This window comes from Orbicella franksi, chromosome 7 (assembly GCF_964199315.1).
Source record: "Orbicella franksi chromosome 7, jaOrbFran1.1, whole genome shotgun sequence".
Taxonomy (NCBI): Eukaryota; Metazoa; Cnidaria; class Anthozoa; order Scleractinia; family Merulinidae; genus Orbicella; species Orbicella franksi.
The window spans coordinates 15,316,197-15,339,293 of NC_138151.1; the positions used below are offsets into that span (position 1 = coordinate 15,316,197).

General features: G+C 42.5%; 1 protein-coding gene across 2 annotated transcripts in view; it reads left to right on the forward strand.

The window, feature by feature from the left end:
- Positions 1-23,097, forward strand: part of LOC145492875 (uncharacterized) — a 65,510-nt gene that overhangs the window by 36,657 nt on the left and 5,756 nt on the right. For both annotated transcript variants that reach the window (XM_081472252.1, XM_081472253.1), the window contains exons 37-67: positions 246-590; positions 1,046-2,045; positions 2,510-2,802; positions 3,250-4,593; positions 4,854-5,273; positions 5,739-5,873; positions 6,113-6,408; positions 7,727-7,891; positions 8,117-8,290; positions 8,700-8,805; positions 9,140-9,531; positions 10,012-10,200; positions 10,857-11,052; positions 11,246-11,388; positions 11,948-12,085; positions 12,422-12,642; positions 13,436-14,019; positions 14,425-15,317; positions 15,532-15,700; positions 16,148-16,392; positions 16,796-16,972; positions 17,116-17,380; positions 17,703-18,073; positions 18,862-19,046; positions 19,398-19,683; positions 20,214-20,471; positions 20,903-21,130; positions 21,383-21,616; positions 21,930-22,214; positions 22,470-22,697; positions 22,913-22,999. In XM_081472252.1, coding sequence (XP_081328378.1) covers positions 246-590; positions 1,046-2,045; positions 2,510-2,802; positions 3,250-4,593; positions 4,854-5,273; positions 5,739-5,873; positions 6,113-6,408; positions 7,727-7,891; positions 8,117-8,290; positions 8,700-8,805; positions 9,140-9,531; positions 10,012-10,200; positions 10,857-11,052; positions 11,246-11,388; positions 11,948-12,085; positions 12,422-12,642; positions 13,436-14,019; positions 14,425-15,317; positions 15,532-15,700; positions 16,148-16,392; positions 16,796-16,972; positions 17,116-17,380; positions 17,703-18,073; positions 18,862-19,046; positions 19,398-19,683; positions 20,214-20,471; positions 20,903-21,130; positions 21,383-21,616; positions 21,930-22,214; positions 22,470-22,697; positions 22,913-22,999 — 10,052 coding nt within the window. The remainder of the gene's footprint in view (positions 1-245; positions 591-1,045; positions 2,046-2,509; positions 2,803-3,249; positions 4,594-4,853; positions 5,274-5,738; positions 5,874-6,112; positions 6,409-7,726; positions 7,892-8,116; positions 8,291-8,699; positions 8,806-9,139; positions 9,532-10,011; positions 10,201-10,856; positions 11,053-11,245; positions 11,389-11,947; positions 12,086-12,421; positions 12,643-13,435; positions 14,020-14,424; positions 15,318-15,531; positions 15,701-16,147; positions 16,393-16,795; positions 16,973-17,115; positions 17,381-17,702; positions 18,074-18,861; positions 19,047-19,397; positions 19,684-20,213; positions 20,472-20,902; positions 21,131-21,382; positions 21,617-21,929; positions 22,215-22,469; positions 22,698-22,912; positions 23,000-23,097) is intronic.

Here is a 23,097-nt window from a genome sequence, read left to right on the forward strand (position 1 = left end):
GTTCCTGTGCACAATGACACTACACAGTGTTGTGCTATGGACACCTTACCTCTAACCAGCAAGTGACTTATCTATCTGGTATCGCATGTGACATAAAACAGCATAAAAATGGCCAGCTAGAGAAGTATGTAGATACTGGTAGTTCTAAGATACTTATGCCTACCATAGTGCAGAACTATTTGTACTGTATTCTGTATTTTGCAGCCTTTTTTATATAACACCTGTGTTTTGCAAATGTGTAATAGGTGTTCAAAGTTCTACAAAGCATGACTGTCCAGAGGGTTACTACTGTCCAAATGGTACAGGTGCAGACTGGAAGCAGTGCCCTGCAGGTACCTATAGTGACCAAAAGAACTTGGTGCGTGAGCAAGACTGCACAAAGTGTTCAGCTGGTCAATACTGTGAAGGCACAAACCTGACCGAACCAACAGGCAACTGCAGTGCTGGCTACTATTGTGTGTCGGGAGCAGCTTCACCAAACCCTTACATGACAAACTTGACCCAGTGCCCAGCTCATTTTGAACACATTGCTATTGGTGATATTTGTCCCCGTGGTCATTTCTGTGAAGAAGGGAGTGCTATGTTTGAAGGTATTTTCAATTGTGTGCTTATAAAAATATGATTATTCATTGAGTGAGATATGGGATTTTTGTAGAGTTTATGTACCATTGTCACGAACTTATTGAAACTTACATTTACATTGCACTTGCTCTTCACTCTGCCAGAGCAAGTTTGGACAAAGACCTTGTTCTGGACTACGAGTAGTCCCTCTTTGGCTTAGTCAGTCATGCTTGACACAAAAGAAAACCTCCGGGAAAAAATGGCAGCATGAAATCCTGGGGGTGAGAAGCATTCTCAGTCCCAAGGTCTTGTGTGGCTATTTGTTCCTCATAGTCTAATTTTGTTCGTGTGGTGGCAGGAAATGACGGCAATAGCAAATGTGACAGGAACGAAGCTACAGAATCTACAGAATCCCACACGTTGAACAATAGATGCCTAACCACTCCTTCAGTTGTCTTTTGACAAAGTTTTTATTTTTGGATAGGGTGTCCCGCTGGTACGTATCAAGATGAGGAAGGCCAAGCCAGTTGCAAGGAATGTCCAGTTGGTTTCTACTGCTACGCCAACTCCACCACATATATCGGCAATGTCTGTCCAAAAGGTTACTACTGTCCTGCAGGGACACCCAGACCCCACCACCAACCCTGTGAACCAGGCACTTACAATCCCAAAGTCCAAGGGAATTCCTCTCTTGATTGTCTGCCTTGCGATGCGGGTTACTATTGTGCTAATTATGGAAATGAAAAACCTACCAACTCATGCAGTGCTGGATTTTATTGTCCTGGTGGAAACAAAGAATCTAAGCCAAGCGCAACACGTTGTACACCCGGCCACTTCTGTCCTCAAGGCTCGCACAATATGACAACATGCACAGCTGGCAGGTTCTGTAATTTGTATGAGCTTCATGTCACAGCTGGCCCATGCGACCCTGGCTATTTCTGTCCACCAGGATCTAGCAGCAGACGCCAAATAGAATGCATAGAGGGACACTATTGTCCATTGGAATCACCTGCACCACTGGCATGTCAGCCAGGCTACTATTTACCAGGCAAGAAACATGAGAATGTGTCAGAGTGTGTAGAATGTATTGCTGGTATGTTCTGCAACACCAGTGGTCTGAACTATCCTGATGGTGAATGTGACAAAGGCTACTACTGTCCACCAGGCCAGAGCGTTTCAAAACCAAATTCATATCCTTGTCCTGTTGGACACTTTTGTGAGAAAAAATCGCCCCTTCCAGAACGCTGTCCAAATGGCACATATCAAGATAATCAGTATTCATTTGAATGCAAGGAATGTCTAGCTGGGTACTACTGTGATAACACTGCTGTGGCAATAAGCGATCTGACTGGATATGAATGTCCCATGGGGCATTATTGCCCCCCAGGGACCTCATTTGCAACACAGTACAAGTGCCCGTCTGGAACATGGAGCAACAAGACTCAGCTTGAGCGAGCTGATCAGTGTACAGAATGTCCTGCCAGGTAAGGACAACAACAACAACAACAATAAAAACACTTTTATTTCACACCAGATAATTATGCACCATGATTATGCACTATGATCATAATTATGCACTATGATCTAAATCAAAATCTGGTACTGCAATGTATTCAGGCTGTTGTAAATCTTGACATGTGAAATTGTGTGAAAGTTGTATGTACCATAATAAGAACAAAAGGGAAAGTCAAAGTCTGTTTGCCTCTCTTTTGTTATGAATGTGCATTTTGCCAAGTAATTGCAAGTAGAAGAAAAGTCAATCAAAAGGAGTTGGAATATATTGTCAACAGTGCTGAATTTCTTGGAGTTTCAATCATATTCTACCTATTCAAGTTATGGAAATTGCAAAACGCATTAAATATATGCTTGTAAAAGTTACGAAGCTACATGGAAATTGGTGCATAACGTCAGGAACAGCTGGATTATTATTTCTCTTTTCCACTCTAAGGTATTACTGCCAACAAGAAGGCCTACCAGAACCCGAAGCCTTGTGTTTCCCTGGGTACTATTGCAATGGTTCAGCCAAGGTTCCAAATCCACCCTATGCTAACTGCCCAATTGGACATTACTGTGTAGAGGGAAGCTACATACCAGAACCTTGTCCACGAGGTTCTTTTGCAAACTCGGAGAGAAACAAGAATGTTACAGATTGCAAGCCTTGTAGTCCTGGATATTACTGTGATCCAAATGCTACTATAGTCCAGGAAAGGCAGTGCGACGCTGGGTTTGTTTGTATACTGGGTAAGTTGTGGGATGCCTGAATACCCTGTACTAATCTGCGATGTCACCACCTCTCCCCCTGAGGGGGAGTTACACTTCATAATTCAGTAATACATTAAGCATTCTCATATTTGTCGTTGCTTAATAAGGTGAAAATCTGCAAACTTTGAACAAGATCATATGCTTCTTTGGCTTGTTTCATTGTATTTGTCATATTTTAGTTCTTCTGATTACGGAGAAACAAAGGTTGGCATTCTCTTAACCTCCTCTTTTTTCTCCTGTATTTGTTATTATACTGACAGGCTACTTGGTAGCTCTGCTACAGAACCCACTCAACATTATGTCGACTGGCACTTCACAAGAGATCATTTCACATTATTTACAGAAGATTTGGTAGACAGTTGTAAAGGTCTATCGACTCCATTTGATCAATTACTCCTGTCTGATCCTTACTATTTTCTATTACAGGTTCTACAACACCACGCCCAACAGATGGCATAGAAGGAAAAGCTTGTCCCAAAGGCCATTTTTGTCCCACAGGAACAGTGAAGGAACAAGCATGTCCCAGAGGAGAGTATGGTCCAAGGGAGGGTCTGAGTGTCTGTGAGAAATGTCCAGCTGGCTACACTTGTGCAAATACTTCTATAATACATCTGACTCCTTGTTCTCCTGGACACTATTGTCCAGGTGGTGTGGCAATACCCGATGGTGAAGCATGTCCTAGTGGAACGTATCTCCTTTATCAGTATGGAAGGTTTTTAAATGAGTGCCTCCCATGCCCCCCTGGTAAGTACTGTGAACTTCGTGGGCAGGCTAATGCAACTGGGCCTTGTAGTGCAGGATTCCTATGCAGAGGTGGAGCCAAGTTTCCTGCACCAAATGACACAAGTGACACTTATAATGGGCTTTGTCCTCCTGGGTTCTACTGTGAAGAAGGAACAACAAATGGCACAATGTGCCCTGAAGGAACATTGAGGCCATACCCTGGAGCAAAATCTCGCAACGACTGTCTACCATGCACTGGAGGGAAGTACTGTTTCGAACCTGGGCTGCTTGTTGCAACCGATCTCTGTAAAGCAGGTTACTACTGCCCAGCAGAAGAAGACATTCGTTATCCAGATCCAAGTAACTTCCAGTGTCCAATGGGCCATTTCTGCCCAGATGGTACGGCCAATCCATTCAGTTGTCGCCCAGGGACATATCAAAGTCGTGAGCAACAAGTGTCATGTGATGATTGCCCTCAAGGTTATTACTGTCTTGCAAACACCTCTGATCCATTGGCATGTCCTCCCCATCATTACTGTCCTAATGGGACACACACTCCAGTGGTCTGCCCTAATGGAACTTTTACCTACACCAATGAAACTGGACTGAGCAATGTAGACCAGTGCAGACCGTGTAGTCCTGGTCATTATTGCCAACGTGGTGTGGTGGCTGATAATTGTTCTGCGGGATATTTGTGTTACACTGCAAGTCCCACACCAACCCCAGATGGTTCTAATGTGACCATTGGTAGGGAATGTCCGGTTGGCTATTACTGTCCAGCTGGGACCTTAGAACCTTTGAAGTGTGAGGCTGGCCTGGTAATTCCATACACAAGGGCGAGATCCAAGGTGGAGTGTCAAATCTGCCCTGCTGGAAAGATCTGCCTGCCTGGCAGTTCCATACCTGAAGACTGTACGGTTGGACATTACTGTCCCTTCAATGACACAGTCAGACCTTGCCCATTGCGAACTTACAACAACGTGTCTGGAGCAACAGATATAAGCTTTTGTGAACCTTGCCCTGCTGGATACCATTGTTGGTATGAAGGTAAGAAACCAAATTTCTGTTGGATTTGGATGTTACAGTGCACTGTGTGTACCATTGTTTCTCTGCCAATGGGCTATGGAACACAACGCTGTGATGCGTTTGCGTCTTCATCACATGCACTTCATCTGACTGAGAACAAATTTTAAATTACGAATATTGTAGTTTTAATCTTCCACAGTGTTGATAATCCATGTTTTTTTTAATCGCTTGCTACATCTGGTCACAAAACCACTTTCCTAACGCATTACCGTTCCCCTCAGGCCTCGCTGACTATACTACCTCTCCGTGTCCAGTTGGCCAATACTGTTTAAATGCCACAGACAATCCAATACCCTGTCCAAATGGAACCTACCGAAATGACACTGGAGCACGTAATATATCTGATTGCTACCTCTGTCCTGCTGGCAACTTCTGTCCCCTGTCAAACAGCAGTTTCTGGGGCTACGAGTGTCCAGATGGAACATTTTGCCCCCCTGGAAGATCTGCACCCACAGTTTGCCTGCCAGGGTACTACTGCAGACAAACCAAAACTCAAATGCCATGCCCAGCTGGTTTTTACTGTCCAAATGGTTCTTCTTCATATATTCCTTGTCCTGAGGGGCACTACTGCGACCCAGCTGATCGATGTGACAGTGACGACACGAATGCGGGTGCCTGCCAGCCAAAGATATGTCCACTAGGTAAGTGGTATATTAAATGGGAAAATCCGATTTTCATTACTCTTGCATTAAAGGGATTTGGAGCACTCAATTTGGGTTGAATGGCCAGCTCCCTCTATAAGACGTGCCTGCAGGGAATCATGGTAGTTGTATTCATCATCTGGGACTGGATATTTGTTTTGATGAATACAACTACCATGATTCCCTTTCTCATAGAGGGAATGACCAATTTAAGCTTACCAACAGTAAACTTGGTCATTTCCGAGGCTTTCTTCAACTTTTCACTGGTTGATTGCAGCCGACAATTGCGCTTCATTGGTTTCAAAACAGTCACTCTAACTTACCTAAATGCGCAGTGATATGTGACACTTGAAGCTTTACTAGGAGAACTGCATTCTCTAGGTATTGTGTGCATCGGTCTTGCTTCTTTCCTTTTACGTCGTCGCCTTTCGGGTAAAAACTGATTATATGCGTTTTTTTCCGCAGGATACAAACAGAAAGATGGTGCTTCCAAAGAAAATTTCAATGATACTTGTGAGATCTGCAGTCCTGGTACATTTGGCAATCATCCCAGCCGTTCTACCTGTGAGCCTTGCCGTGGTGGTGTTGTCTGTTTGGAAGGTCAGACATTTCTTCCTCATCACATCACATCATATCAGTCTTTTTGCAATTCTGGCCCCAGTTGTCCAAAGGCCGGATAACGCTATCCACCCGGTGAATCAGTATCCAGTGGATGAGCGTTAACAAAGCCAACCACGTTAGGATATCCGCTAGATAGTGATCTATCCAGTGAATGGCGTTATCCACCTTTCCAACAACCCGGGCCTGGAACTTAATCTTCATTTTTCTTTTGTCTCCAGGAGCAACTACAGATGATCCTGGTTTGAATGGGACTGCACTGGGAGTTGAGAATACCAATTCATTCCTGTGTCCTCAAGGATACTACTCTCAAAGCGGTGATCATAGATTATATCCATGCCCCAATGGAACCTACAATGACCAGCTTGGTGCTTCACACATTGGACAGTGCAAACCTTGCGCAGTTGATCACTATAATCCATATGTTGCTCGGAATTCCTGTTTGTCCTGTCGTCCTCTACAGTCCAAAGAAGGTAGTGACACGTGCACATGCAGAGGGCAGAACCGCGTTTACAAGGTATGTGAAAAGGAAACAAACGAGGTGTTTACCAGTTAATAGGGACCTTGAGCAATGACGACGGCGACGCCGTGAACGACGCCTAGTTGAAAATGAACTTATATTTTATCTTCGAATAATTTCACATCTATCTGAAACTGCTCAGTATGCCAATTGGTCTGAAAACCTGCTCAAACTAAAATTGTAATGCCATCGATCAATTTGAAAAAGAAATACAAAACATTTGCCGTCGTGGCCTACGTGATCCAAAATACGCAGAACATGTCATTTCCGGTTAGTGTTTTGCAGAGGATGGCTACGAAATTTACAAATATTTAAAGCACACGTGCGCAGTCGCACTGTTCTGCTCATTACTGCGCCTTTCAATAACATGCGGACTCTAAAATTCATAGCTCAACCGATAAATGTGTTTTTCGCTACCGTGAGTCAAATGTTCGGCGGATCTTCCCAACTTCCGACTAGTGCCGAGCACTGTTTCGTTGTCTAAACTGTGCTCAACGATTTGATTACCGCGCACTCGGCAGTAGTCTGAAGCTGGAAGGAACCGCCGAACATTTGATTGACGGTAGCGAAAAATGCATTTGTCCGTTGAGCGTTGAATTGTAGAGTCCGCATGTCATTGAAAGGCGCAGTAAATCTTTTGTTTGGTGACATTTTCGTTGCTGTGTCCGTTTTGGTTTGCTTAAGCTCTCTAATAGTTCCAAAGTACAGTCCTCCCATTTCCTAACATGTCAGCGTGGACAGAGATTTCAAGTAAAGAATAACAACAATACTCCTGGAGTGTACTATTCAGTAGCTGTAATATCAATGGTTACGCTTCAGGATGTCTTTCACGAGGGAAAAAAGCGATGAAAATTGTCTGTTAAATACAAATAATTAATAATTATTGGACGAGGTTGAGCAAAATATCGTGATTTGTCTGTGGAGAGCAGATCAATTATTTGCCGAAGCTGAAGGCTGAGGCAAATAATTGATTTGCGAGACACAGACAAATAACCATATTTTCCGATAACGGAGTTCAATAATTGTTTTATCATTCGATCACCAAATTTGTTTTCTTAGTTAAATCACTCTCTGACAGCTCAGGGGAGTGATCTGCCATTTTTCACCGGAGATCATGGTTGCAATTACACAGAATATTATTTGCAGCAAAACACGTTTAGACGGCACTACGCATGAACAGACCATTATTTGTAGGTAGTTATTTGCGGGTCATGTGGTTGGCTCTTGGCCAATGAGAAGGAAGAAAAAATGCATCGAATGATAATGGTTTTGGTTGATTTTGATAATAGTTGCGTTTAAATTTGTCCCCTTTCAGATATCAGACAAAACATGTGAATGTAGGCAGGGATTTGAACAGAGTACAGACAATGATGAGGATTGCATTCAGAAAATGTACCCGTTATGTGGCGATGGCACATGGCGAAATCAGATGGGCGAATGCTGGAATCAGTCTAGATGGGAGGACTACTGCAATAACACGGTAACTTAATAGTTGTAGCTGGACAGCTCCGAGCAATAAATTTGAGTCTTAAAAATAATCAAAAACCTATCGCCTAAGAAGAGGTTAGCTTCTTTTTCAGTGCTTTAGTTAAAACGTTTCAACAGGAATCTACAGGCAATACACGAGGCGGCTGTTATGGCTGATAGTAAGAAGAAACTGTGAGATCATTTGTAATCTTTTTGCTTTTTAAATTTTCTTTAATAGAAATGTCCATTGGGTGCCGTTGGATTCCAAGGGGAACTGGGTCTCTGCAAGTGTAAAGTAACAGACAGAGAAGACATATGTGACAGGGAGTGCAGATTGAACCAGAAGAATCGTATTCAAATTGTTTGCCAAGACCCACCACAAATAAGAATCACCTATCCCGATAACAGATCGGTATGCAAACATACACTTCTTATCTGTGTCAGCTCTTAGATAAGGAAACATTTGTTATTTTATTGTTACGCTGCCATGTATGAGGTAGATGAAACATCGTTAATAGATAGCTTTACCACTACTGCTCTTTATCTTTCATTAACATCAAATTACTATTACATTCGATCATATCAAGGGTGCTAACCCTGTGAATAACCTCCCTCCCTCCCCCTCACTCCTTGCTTGCTTGCTTGCTTGCTTGCGTCCTTTCATCGTGTCCCTCCATCCTTCTCCTTCACTTCCTTTCCTCTCTTTCTTTTCTTTTCTTTCTTTCTTTCTTCCTTCATATAAGTCAATCCTCTAAAATTGGTCTCTGAATTATTTGGAAGTGGAAGTGATAACCTCTGTATCGCATTTATTTTACCACCAGCCTGTGGTGTTCAATGTGTCAGAGTTGGAAAACGTGCCTAACTTCGCAGACACATTTGATTGCATGGATGGTGAAGTATTCGCTGTCAGTTTTGTGGAACTGCAAGGTAAAGTCAATATTAGTCTTTATGTAGTTTTTATGACCGATCTTCCATGGTTCCCTTAGAAAGCAGCACAAGTGTAAATTAGTAATTCTGTCGATATCCTGTATATACTTGATGAACACCATGGAGTTGCAAGTGCATTTGAGGTGTTCTAATTATTTCCAAGAACACACAAAGATTTCTTTAAAAGTTTTTTTAAGGTCAATCAAAATACTTCAAAGAACGCCATAGGCTTCCGAAGATTACTTTTGAATATCATGGAGGTCTTTAACCATTATTTGGAAAAATTGTTTTCAAGTTTCTCAATTAAGAACTTTATTTGTCAAATTGTCAACAGCTGGAAACATACAAGGTGCATATGATCCCGATCCCGAGGGACTTACGGAAGTGATAGCGGAAGAAGTAACACGAAGCTCAAGCAACTCCTCCTCCGCGTCAAAGAGAAGAAGACGAAGAGCTGTGACGAGTTTGACCTTCAGAGGTCTTTCAAATCCCACCATCTGTCTCACACATGGCTCACACATGATCTGGCGTGTGTCCAACTCAGATTACCCAAAGTACGATAAAACTAACTTGTATAACACGAACCCGTCATTTGATGATGGTCCCTTTAAAGCTTTGGAAGAAAAACATGAACTCGAGTCCACCAGCTTCGAGTTGTTTGCGTACCGGTTTGACACTGAAGGTGTTTACGTGTTTACATCCAGCGCTAATCCAGAGAGTACTATGGTAAGTTTGGACCTTGTCTACAAAAAAACAGTTGAAACGTTTCATAGCATAGTTAGAACCTACGAGGCGCAGGGATGGCACAGTGGTGAGAGCGCTCGCCTGTGGCCTGGGTTCGATTCCTGCCTGTTGCCATATGTGGGTTGAGCTTTTTGTTGGTTCTTGCCTTGCTCCGAGGGTTTTTCTCCGGGTTCTCCGGTTTTCCTCCCTTCACAACAACTAACACTCCAAATTCCAATTCGACCAGGATAGAGGATCAGCATGGAAACCAGCTAAAGCTGATGTGGCTTCCTATCTAAACATTGTAATTTAACCTGAAGGTAAACGTGATTTTTCAAAAGCCAGCAAGAATTGGGTTACAGGGCCAAGACGTACTCGAGTAGTGAGATGTGCTAAAAACAGCAAATTGAAAACAATCTAATCTAACAGCACAAGACGTGTAAGGGACTGGGGCTAACTTTGGATGGATCTTCTTTCTTACAGCTTGTTCGAGTCATGGCCAAAGGAGCCCAGTGCGCTGAAGATGGCCCCTTCTTTGCCACAACACCACGAGTTGTGATTCAGAATGGCATTGCCATCTCTAGGGACATAGTTATCATGCCTGACTGGGTTTTGATTGGTGCCATGTTGGGAAGCTTTGCTTTGTTGATGGTCATTCTTGTGATTGGTCTGGTAAGTTAATCTTCTTCACAAGACTGCACAGGAACTTGATGTTAAAATCAAAAGGAAGTTCGATTTAAAGGAACTACGTCACGGTTTGCGCATCTTGAAACGTTTAGCCTAAATTTTTCAAGTTCGTCGTTTGTAATCCATGTCAGTCTTTTTCATCCTTAACCATCTTTGTTCCTTTATGGTTTATTGTTATCTTTTTGGTATTTTTTTCTTTTCTTAGTAAACTACTTTTTTCAGGTTTCCATCAATTGAAAGGTAATTTTGTTCGTGGCCAAAATAAATCAAGATGCCATGACTGAACTCCTTTATGTTTGGTTTCCTTGCCCGACGTTCTTAATCCAGGTGTTGTGAACATGAAGTGTCCATTCGATTGCTTAGTAACTGCTGGAGGATCCTAAGGGTAGCATATTATTCAAGGGGACGGCGGCATTTTTTCTAAGTTAACGGGAGCCATTTGAAGGATCTTGCTTGAAATAAAACTTTTCAGTCCGAAGTCTGTTTTAATCTTCTTCAATTATAACCATAGGTAGAATTCAAGTGCTTCATCTGTGTTTTTAAAGCACCGTTTGGCGTTTCATTTGTAATCAGATCAGTATAATATGACACTCAGAAAATTCCATTTGCTCAGTGTTTTGCTTGGTCTTTTTCCTATTCAGCTGATCTTCCGTAAACACGGTTGGAGAAAAGTCACCTTCAAGTTCCCTCGCTATCGTGTGCTGGCACAGAATTACAACTTTGATGACTATTCGTCCAAAGGCTCCACTGTTCACCCTGTTAAGAAGTACCACAGGAATCTTGAGGGGCTCAACCAGTACGCTCAAGAAGGAGCCTTACAAGAACAGGGACCTGCAGGTTTGTTAACTTATAAGAATAGTACTTGTGTGCACGGAGAGCATTGAGAAATTTTGAGTGTGCCGTCCACATGAGTGCTGTTATTTATGCTTAGATTACTGGAATTTTATTAAGAAAGTTTATTAAGTCTAAATATCACTGACATAAAGAACTTTTGACATGGAATGAAACGTTTTTTTTTTCTTTTTTGCAGTTGACGAGAATGTGAAGGGAGATGAATACTGGGATTATGACCAACAGGTTGATTTAGAAGGTTTTACATCCGGGCGCTTGTACGGTATTTTGGCAAAACAGTCCAGAGAGGTGACGGCAGCCATAGCCAGACAAAAAGATCAGGTAAGGTTTATTATTAACATATTATCATAAGTAATAAGTCCATTACTTGCAAAAAGGTTTGGACGTTAAGATTTCTGAAGATTTATTTCGAACATTCAATTTGTGGACACTTTGCTGAGACATAGCTAATGTAAATTTACGCCTACAAAACACAAATGAATTAGACTGAAACAACATCTGTGAAAACGATACTTTTTACTACAGCCTCGAGATTTTACAGATACACTGACGAGAAAATAACGCAAATTCTATCAAGTCGTTACGTTCTCAAACAGTGTTTCAATTAGAGTTCGCTCCATAAAGGAAACTAGCGGCTTTGGAGCTAGTTAAAAGTTTTATACTGTACTGCAAATAATTCGGACGCGTAAAAATTTCGCACAGTTTTATTTACAGACACTTTTTTGTCCGAAATTAAAATCGTCCGAAATCTGACTGGTTAAAATTTGGTTAATCATTTCCCATTTTTCGTACCATATACTCGGTTCACAGCGATGTAACATGCAATATTGTTAAGTGTTAGACTCTGGTTGAAGCTTAACTTTGAATTTCGTATTTGTAGGCTAAACAACTTTATCAGAAGATCAACCAACAGACGGAATCTCTAAAAGGATTGTGGATCGCTAAATTAAACCTGCGAGGTCGTGCTGCCATGGCAACGCCGGAAGATTTGAGAGCTTTTGATGCCAAGAAAGCGGAGGTAAATATGGGCATACCGCTCTTTATGATGTCTCTGGACCTTATTGCCAGCCATGTTTTGTATGTATATAGGCAAGATGTATATAAGCAAGACTAGGCTTGTTACACGCCATTCCACTTTAGTAGCTTTCTGCGATATTGCTGACAAAACCGAAAGTTATAAAGGGGCTGCAAATTTAAGCGTATTTAATTTATCAGTGTTATTGGTGGGCCATAATGCTAATGACAAACTTAGAGACTTAAAAGTCGAACTAGACCTGAAGACAGTACAGAACAACTAACAAAAAGTTCAATCGAGCAATAACTGTGAACCAATAATGTCTCCATCTGTTTTCAGCTGGAAAGTGAACTTGAAAGAAGAAAGGAACTTGGATTCAATTTCCAGCAGATCCTACAGCGCCAGAAAGCCATCCTCGAAGAAGACGAAGAAGCGCGCGAAGCTCACTTGGTGGCGTTTGACGCTTCTTTACGAGAAGGAATTCGTATGCTGAAAGGTCACAGTGAGAAACAAGGCAAAGGTGACATAGACGGAGACTTCAACGAACAGCTAGAACACAGGTAACTTTTATCAGGATTTGTCAAACTCGTTAATAATACATCAAGTTTAAACAAAAGAAATTATGACCGTGACAGTGTTTGGATACCTTCCTTATTATCAGACATTTCCGCGAAACGTTTATTTCGCGATTTTGAGCTGCGCGTGTTTCGTGACACTTAAATTCCGCGATTTTGCGAAAATTTTGTCTTTTGAATCACTTCGCGTTTTTGAGTAACACACAGTTTCTCTCCTTGGTAATGTTGCTTTTACCTGTCCTTGACAATAACGTCAAAATTAACAAAAACGCAACAGCGGGACTATATGGCAACAGTAACATAATGTGAGTCCCTTAATTTTTGCGTCCTGTTTTGTTCGCGACACTTATTATTCGCGTCATTTTGATTTCGCGATTTATTTTAAATCGCGAAATTCGCGAAATTAACGTGTCGCGAAAATTTCATGTAATAAGGTAACATAGACTTTTACGATTTTTTTCTCCGTTTTCTCCTTAGCTTTAGTTTCGATTGACAAGACAAATTTCCAAACACCTCGAAGTTCGTCAAAATACTCCGCTGCGCGTCGTATTTTCAACTCTTTTCTCGGTGTTTGGAAATGTGGTCAAACACGGTCTTTCGTGTTTGATACATTACTTCACGTGACTAGACAGTTAGGATAGTCCTTGCAGTGGCAAGTGGGCGGTTTGAGAGTGCCTCAGTTACTATTGCCCAGAAATATTCTGAAAATGTTCCTTAGACCAATAATTAGGTATTTGTTAATGTAATAAGCTCACTGTGAATGTGATTGATTTTTCAGGGTTGGAAGCCGCGTTGATGCAATCATTCAGCGGTTATCTGTAGAGATCACCAGTGAATGTCGACGACGAGGAGCCTGGGCACTACTGGGAGAGAAGACTGGGGCAAGGCTGTGCACGATTGAAGGAGAGCTCCTGGGTCTAGATTACTTGTTCAATGGCGATGGAAGCATTCGAGCCACTGATGTCATATCACAGGACCCGCACACGGGACTTCTCATCCCGAACCCGGCAACAGCTAACATGCTATTGTCTGATAATGTCACTAATGTTCCCGTCCCTCAATACTTCTTTGTCCACCAGAACAACGGCCGGGTCATGCCAATAGAAGGGAATGTCGCCTACGACCCGCTTGCATCTCGTCTCACCATTACCGCTGACAGCACTAACGCTGACGCAGCTTCTGCAGCAGAAGCACTTATCCCGTATATCCCGTACCCGAGCAATCCCGAGACCGGGCTGCTCGTGAAAACAACTCTGACACCGGTGGAGAAGAGAGGTGATATGAGGCTCAATGGCAGGATGATTTGCGGCAGAACGGGTCTGCCTGTGCCGATTTTAGGAATGACCATTCACCCAGAGACAGGTGAAGAATTCACTAATATATAATAAATCGTTATATAAACTCTTACGTGCTCCCCTCCCCCAACCTTATTTTTTAGTCTTTACCACATAGTTTAGGGTGAGTCTGTGCGCTAGCTCATTATAATTTGCGCACGTCACTGCTCTTTGCGCGAGTAAATCCGTAACATTCTGTTTCCACTGTGCCAGATGCCTGGCTACTGCTCTAGCGAATCGCGATGTTCCAGTTACTCCATCCTGCCTGCCGTCTCTCTACCTGTACTGTCCTCCTCCAGGTATTCTTAAGTCTTTTTACTGCTCTTCTAACTTGTGGACTCCACCCTAACGCCACTATGCAGTCACTTGATATCTCCACGCAGTATCATTTGCGGAACAATTAACTAACCACTACCTCGATGACTTTTTTCAGGTAATGCTTATCCAATCGGTGGCTGCCATGACGACCCAGTGACAGGCCTTCCCGTTGCCATAGAGATCGGCTCGATGATGCTTGATCCGAACACGGGTCGACCAGTGCCTATTGTAGCAGTTACCATTGACCCAAGGTCAGGTAATGTCATTCCTCTGGGTGGTACACCTGGGGATTCCGACAGAGGGGACGAGGTTCCTGTGTTACTTGGAGACTCATTCTCCGAGCCTCTGTCAAGCAGACCTCTCAAGGTTACTAGTGCCAGGCTAGTGGATGATGGTGAGAGAGAACTGGAACCAATGGGTGGAGGCTACCAGTACGTCCTGGACGTTGGCGAGCTGTATTACGAATTCCGCGTTCTAGAGGCACTGCAGGTGCTTAAAGAAGCAGTCACAGGCCCTGATGATTTAGACGGCCGCCATGAGCTGAGTATGCTGGAGACTGCGCAGAAGGATCTCCAGCGCGGACGCTCCAAGGTGATGACGTATTTATTGAGAAGTGTTCATGACATCATGCGCCGTGAGGAGCGTTGTTCTCTGTTGGCTGAGAGCGGAGGTAGCCCTGGAATGTACGAATTCTCAGCCACTGGTCAATTACTGCCGATATTAGTAGGCACCACAATGAGGGACCCATCAGGAACAGACCTTGAGGTACCAATCCTTGGCATAGACAAAAACCACGAGATCGACACAATTATTCCATTGGGAGGTTCCTTAGAGGACCCTGGTGGGGAAGGATTGGTGCCCATTATGATCGGAGAGAAGGCCGTGGACCCGGTGACCAGCGTTCTGTCTACTATCTGTGGCGTGAAGATGAACCAAGAGTTTGGCGTGACAGAACCTGTCACGCTTTCCTCTAGCACTCAAAGAAAGCGCCGCCCGCCTCCTGGATCGGTAGGTCTCTTTCTTCTTTTTTTTTATTGCAAAACACATAATTACTTACAGTAAGTCTTGATCGTTTGTGCAGTATTGCAGACAGAGACTGTTTCATAAATGAACAAATAAACGAAAATTACTGTCGTGTCACTGCAAAGTAAAGAGCAAATTTTGGCAGATTTGTTTTCCCAAGGAAACACACCTTCAACATGATGTGAAATCTGTTTTGCAGGTGGCCCTTCTAGAGGAAGAGCTCGCTGGAAGGCGCAGTTTCTGGCGTCGTCAGAGACACCGTGAAGATGAGCTTACAGAAGTGGAGTCCAAACTCCACCGACAACTGATGGAAGATGAACACGTGACTGCCTATCATGTACAGGAACAACTAGAAAGCATCCAGGAAGGTGTGTTCAACGCACGTAAGACGAGAAGAGAAGGAGACACCATTTTCAGTGTCAATTGACCAAACAAAGCATGAAAGTACACACAGATAAATAGGCAAAAATAATTGTTTTAGTACTTCGACGTACGATAGACGGCTAAGAAATTATATCAAATAGATTACTTGCAAAAAATTTCGGACGTTAAAATTTTGGACGGTTTTATTTTCGGTTTTATTTTCCGAAATTAAAATCGTCCGAAATTTTTTGCAGGTAATGTAGGTAAAAATCTAAAACTTGTGGACATGACACGAGATAAAAATACCAAGAAAACTGATAGAGACTTACTAAAATCACTGGAATAAGTTGCCATGAGACAAAGAAACATAGAAGTCGCTCGAGCTTATTCGTCAATCGTCGTGTTATAGTCGACACATCACTCATTTTCCGATTGTACCTTCGTTTTCTTAGAAACTATTTCATTGGCTGATGCTGCGCATCGTGAAGTCCAACGACGAACCGAAGCGTCTGTGGACCATGCGGCCGGACTGCCTCCAGATGTAGTGGCTGTGCTTACAATGTTTGATGCTTTGGAGAGACAGAAGGAAGAAGCGCATAATTCAGCTCACAAACGCTTTGCGGACTCTATCAATCGCTTCTTTGATAAACTGCAGACCGAAGAGACAAAGTATAATAACAGAATGGACGAACTGCAGGTAGGGCCATTTTAGTAGCTAATTAGAGAGCCATGGCGAGTGAAGATTGTGGGGTTGTTTTGTACAAGCACTTCTAGTCTTGCTTATAGAACGGTTTTCAATTGAGTGTGGTAACACCAAAACCAATGTAATCACTCTAGCCAATCACAGAGGACACAGACAATACAATGAACCAATCAAAACCCTAAGTAATTACATGTAGCCTACGCGGAGCGCGGGAAAATGCGTGTTAGCAAGTCACGGTTGGTTTTAGTTTTACTTTTGATTGGATGAAGAAGTGGCGCGAGTATTTTAAGCCAATCGGGTAACTTGGTTGATGCCAAACTAATTACTCAAATTAAAACTGTTTCAACTAAACGCTGTCACTGAAGTGTTTAATTTGTATTTGTTTTTTTCCCCTCAGGGCGCGTTGAATCCGGAAGCTGAAGCTGCCGTGACTGATCGCTTCCAGCAAGCCAAGGCCAGGTTACGTGGCGAACTAGAAGATCAGCTCCAGAGCCGCTCGGAACAGCTGGACGAGGAGCACTCAGGACTAGAATACGTCAGGAACAAAGCTGAGATTTCCGCTTTGGAGGCCAAGGTAAACAATCCTGCATCCCTTATTGATATTCAAAGTTAACGCTACGCAGATCTTGATCCTTCTTTACACGAACAAAGTGCCAATACCGAATGATCTCACTTCCAACGTACCCATTCCTCACTTTCCACTCTTTTGCATCCTAGCTTGTTTTGACGGGAGGTGCTATTATTGCTGGTGAATACGAAGTCGCCCTACTCGGAATTTACGGCGATGATCTTCCTTTACCAGAAGCTAATCGGGAGCTATTGCCTCTTCTTCAACGACTCATACGACTTCTTGAGGAGGGCATGCCCGTGTTGATGAACTCCGCTGGGCAAGTTGTTGGGGGCGGTTATTCTGTGCTCGGTGGTGGTGCTAAGATTGACGTCATCAGCTCAGGTGCTGGTGGTGATAGAGTTACTAGTGTTGGTAGGTGTTCAAGTTAGCGTTCAATCAAATAGTTTCTAGCATCGAATGTTGAGTTGAAATTGGAAAAGTTTAACAGTGCACATCAGAAAAACGTGAACAATGGACTTCAGTGTTTGTGCCCTCTTATTGTGTCATGGGGGAAACTAATCAGACGCGAAAAACAAACCTCAAACCGCTAACGGTAGATGTGGTTTTGATCTGTCATCTGGTCTGTGTGTCGCAATTAATCTGCTCAAGTCAAATTTCACGAATTCGCACAGGAAATTGTATTCAATGACGTAAATTATTTCATACATTATTACTTTTTATTTAAATCTTCTAGCTCCAGCCGTGTTGATGAACCAAACTAGTGTCACTTCTGAACGAACTCAAAAAGCTGCCTCCGTTACGCTCGCACCAGGCCTACAACGCCATACAAGCACTGTTTTCTCCGCGGCAGAAATCCTCTCCAAAGTGGAAGTGGGGCAGATGGGCCAGAAATACAGTTCCGAAGCTGTTAACATCGCTGAAATTGCGGCATCAGGTGGCCTGACAGAGGAAAAGAGACAAGAAATTACAAAGAACTTGATGGAAAAACACACTTTAGAATGCGCGCAGTTGGAAAACGAACTCCGCTCGAATGAGATTAAAATCATCTCTGAGGTTATTACTGCTTACGAAGAGAAGAAAGGCAAGGCGGTGGCTGAGTTGCAGGTAAAGATATGTGGATATATCAGTCGTGTAATAATTTTTTTACTACATCTCTCAGTCTGTACGCGCGTTGTGATTAGTCAGTGTAGCGGGCCGTGTTGTACTGTGCGGTCCGCTAAAATTTTATGCTGTTTTTGTCGCCAAAATGTTTCGTGATTTATTGCCAAGTGTTCTTAACTTTTTTAACAAGTAAAAGTTTAAAACTCTCTTTTACTTCTAAAATTGTGTATTAGAACCTGCTAACGACTTAATGAGTCAATTAACAATTGACTTGTTTTGCTTTCGAGGTGCGTCAGAAATTTGAAGCCGTCCCGCGTGAATAAAAATCCTTCACGAATCCGGCAGACACACAGTAGAGATATAATAAGTATCTTACTAACTTCGTTTTCTGGGTCCGTACTGTAAGTTACGGGTCCTCGTTTTTCCCCTTCGATTTATTTCGCGCTTGGGCCATAAATCGATGGGAATAAAACTCGGTCCGTAACTTACAGTATGGCCCTCGAACTCGGTTAGTAAGAGGTATATATAAATACAGTACATAGTGATCACAATGTTTAGGACAGAACAACAATACGGCCTCAGATACCTGTAACTGCGAAAATCCTCTACGGTAGCAAGAAATTTAGAAATGAAGTCACGTTACTAGTGAAAGTTTTGCGATATAATATAGTAATGTTTGAAGGGAATGGTTTGCAACTGTACAAAACTCAGATGAACTTAAGAACTCCAACAGAATAAGGATTAATTGTAACATTGTTGTTTTTTTTTTTACTTTGTTTGAACCAACTCAGGAAGAGCTAAGAGAAAGGCTACGACGAGCTGAAAGTGAAGAAGAGAAGGAAGCGCTGATGCAGGAATACTCTCAGAAAATGGCCAAGGCCCAGGACGACATTGAACAACAGAAACAGAGGAAGCTGCGAGACGTCAGAAAGCTTCTAAAGGAAGAGAGACTGAGACGCAAGAAAGAGCTCTTCAAGTATGTCTTCCAACAGCGAACTGCTCCCTTACGGCTTTCATTTAAATAATTTTATCGACCTAAGAAACCGTGAAAGCTGTCGCACAGCATAATTAACAATACAACACGAAAACACTGCTCGATAGCTTTGTTTTGAATGGTCACACGCTAAGGTTTCATCCACAGAGTTAAACCTGAAGCCACTTTGCACAGCATAATATATAGTGCCACATTAAAGTACTACTCAGTAGCTTCCATTTGAATGGTCACACACTCGGCTTTCTTAAACGAAGAACCACCTTGTGCATAAGCGTACAAGGTGTGCACTGCAATACTCCAATGAATGTTCTATCTTTATTTTCTTCATCGTAGCCGCCACAAGGAAGAAGCTCGTAATGCAGGAGTGAGTGATGTGATCGATCTTGATCTACCTGATGTCGATGAATTGGAAAGAGATCTGATTTTATTGGCGCAACAACAAGAGAAACTGTTGGCGGAATTGGCGCTGGCGTACGAAGAGGAGAGTGAACGGGAGAGAGAGGAAATGGAGTCTGGAAGACGAGCGGCTTTTGATCAGGAAATGGAAGCTCGAGTCAAAGCCATGAATTTGTCAGTTGCACCGGAAGAGATCGAGGACGCTTTCGAAGAAGTTCGAGAGGTGAGGGAACTTTTCTTCTAAAACTCATTAGTAATTCATCAAGTTAAAACAAAGAGAATCACAACCGTGCAGGAGGTTTGGATACCCGGTCTTAATTAGCATAGATTTTGACGATTTTAGTTCTCCGTTTACTCCTGAGTTTTTGTTTCGATTGAGAAGATATATCAAACACTCGACAGTGTTTCATCGGCTATCCAAACACCTCGAATTTCGTTGAAAAATACTTCGCTGCGCGTCGTATTTTCAACTCTCTTCTCGGTGTTTGGATATGCCGATGAAACACTGTCTCTTGTGTTTTGATATATTACATGAAGTCCCTAGCATGTTTGAAACAGATTTACAAAGAACTTCTGCATTTCATAGTACTTCATCTTGTGTGGTTGTCTGGTGCGTACAAGCTTACTTACATACATGGTGAAGAAAGTTTTATAATTTTTACCGCCAAAGGCTTTGGGACAGTCCTTAATATTTTAGTTGAGTAGGGAAATACGTGACATTCTCTAATCATAGCGCTATGTTCTTTGTACAAGCTTCACTCACGAGCCGCATCAAGGAGAGTCAACATGAAGGACAAAATGAAAGAACGAAAGGATCGCAAACGATCCAGAAAAACCGAGGAAGAACTGAAAGAGGAGTTGAAGCACGTGACACCCGGGTCCCCTGAGGAGGCGGAGATCCTGGATGCCTTACAGAAACGTGAGAATGCTGACGTGCTGAGAGAAGAAGGAGCTTTGATTGCTGTGTTGGCTGAAGTGGAGGCTGAGCAGGAAGAAAAGAAACGAAAACAGGTTTGAACTCACTCGCACGCTCGTTCAATAACCTGCCCAATCATTTGCTCTACCTTAAGTTGAGATATCGATTAGTAAGGCGCATGCGCATAGCATTACATCATTGTACCAATTACAGTGCTAGTACTTGAACCAAGGTAACCCAACAAAATTTTATGCAAATGTAACGTTACGAATGAAAACCTTGGATGTTCCCGAAAGTTTTTCGACAATTTATGGATCTAGATAAGATTCGCACCACAGAAAAAATGTTCTGGTCATGTTTGTGTTGTTAACACGCAAACACCATTGATCGATGTGCACAGAATTTGCTTGGTCGACCTGGGTTGGCACTGTAAAAACTTAAATTAAAACAAGTGCTTACATGGGAATTTGTTTTATATGACCTCTCAGTAATGCAGATCTAATATCCATGTTGCTCTACTTGCAAGGTGGTGCAAAATCTGTTGAAGAAAACTGAGCTGACAGAAGAAGAACAGCAACAATTGGTGGCCAAGTACATGGAAGAAGCTGAAGAAATGAAACAGAGACACAATGACCTGCAGAGACACAGCAGAGCCGTGCTGGCCGCTAAACTGGCCGCCAGAAGACGACAGAAAGAAGAGATGAACAAAGAGGCAGCTATGAAGAAAGAACTCAAGGAAATGAGCAAAAAACAGGTAACAAAGTTCATTTGTAAGGGTGAAAAGTTTTCTGTGTACTTCTGTCTGCCTGTAGCCGATATTTTTAGGGTAAAGTAGATGTCGTTAGGGCTCCCACTATAATTGTTATCTTTTTAGATGTCGTGTCTTTCTTTATTTCTTTCATTCATCGTTTTGGCCTGCTCTCGATGTAAGTGTCAAAGAATTTGTCTCGAAAACAAATCTTTATATGGATAATAACTTAAGCTTTCGTTTTCTCACGTGTTTCAGGCTGAATTATCTGGTGATCAAGCCGCTGTGCAGGTACTAGAGGTAGCGGAGGCTCAGGTTGCAGGCGAATTGAATGAAGAACTTGAGAAGCTTGCCGAGAAACAGATTGAAGAACAAGCTGCACTGGAGGTGAAGCAGGTTGAAGAGATGATTAACATGGAGGAAGAACTACGAGCGGAACAACAGACTGCAGGGCAGCAAGTCGCAGATCAGATTGAAGAACAGAAACAGAAGGTTGGTAATGAATTGATCCAGTTCTCCCTAAACTCTTACCACTCGCATTCTGTCCCCGCCCCTCATCTGTGCACCTCCACTGAGTGTTTTTTTTACAGATATTGTCGTAATTACAAACTGTATTTCAAATGATAAACGGTCTTCATGGTCTTGGTAGTCTTTTGAACTCTAACAAGTAAGGATTTCCACAGGACCTCTTCTATCTAACCCTTCATACCTAAAGATATCAATTTTTGTGGAAGACGCGAGGATTTGTGTAGAAGAGTGTGTAGTTGATATACCATTGCCATTAATACCTGTTTTTCTCTTGTAGTTAATCGCAGCAAAGAAGGAGACATTTGAGAAAGAAATGGCGCGAACACGTAACGATCTGTCACAAGAACAGGCTGACTTGTTATTGGAACAACATAAGCAGGAGCTGGAGATTCTGTCGCGCAGTATGGATGTCGAGAAACAGAGGCAGTTAAACTCACTGAGTGACAAGATTGCCGAGCGAAAGAAGCGCAAAGCTGCCGCGTTAGAACAGAGACACAAGGCTGAGATGTCGAAGGAACTGATGAATCAGCAGAATGAAAGACGGCAAGTCCAAGACGACAAGGTGAGAGAGAAACAAGTGTCAAACTGAAATATGAAGTGCTTTTACGGTTGCCATATATTTATTACGATGGTAGCTCTGAGAATTAAAGTTAGCAGCACATTAAGACAATATTCTCTTGTTTAGAGCTTTTATTTCACAGTACAGAAAATTCCCATATTATTTTCAGGTTATTCTATTACATACAACATGATCTTAAACTGGACTAAATATTTACTGTGGGGCATTTTGTAAAGAGCAATCATTCAACCCTTGCAGGTTCGTGAAGCGCAGAAAACGGCGCTTGTGGATGCAGTACAGAATCTGGACAGTGAACGAGCCGGGAACACGATTTACCAGGTGCTACAACAGCGACACATACAAGAGAGAGTTCAGCTTGAAGAGCAGTTTAACAGAGAGATTGCCGCTGCCAAGGCCGAGGCGCGGGCTCAAATGGCTGAAACGCGTCAAGCAGAGAGAGAGGAATTGATTGCCGAACAAGACAAGGTAAGAAAATTAAAACTTGCAGAGCGACAAACTTACAAATCACTTTTAGAATAAGAGTTAGGAGACTTGCAACATCACTTCGCGTACCTATTTCATCATGGTTGTCGTCACAGCCCTTATCGTGCCATAAGACCTTGAGTATCTGTATTTCTAGATTAACAGTTGTGAATAGTTTGTTACAAAGTTTATTAATTCTTTATTTATCTGTCTTTCAGGAGCTCATGGAGCTCATTGCAAAATCTAACTCCATGAGCACAGCCGAGCTCTCGCAGATGAAGGCAGAGTTGAAGCTGAAACAAAAGGTAAAAGTAGTCGTGTATTTTTGTTGTTTTTTCAGTTGTTCCTTATTTTTATGTAGCAGTTGAGTAACTTCATTCCTTAATCGTGATTTTCTGTTCTG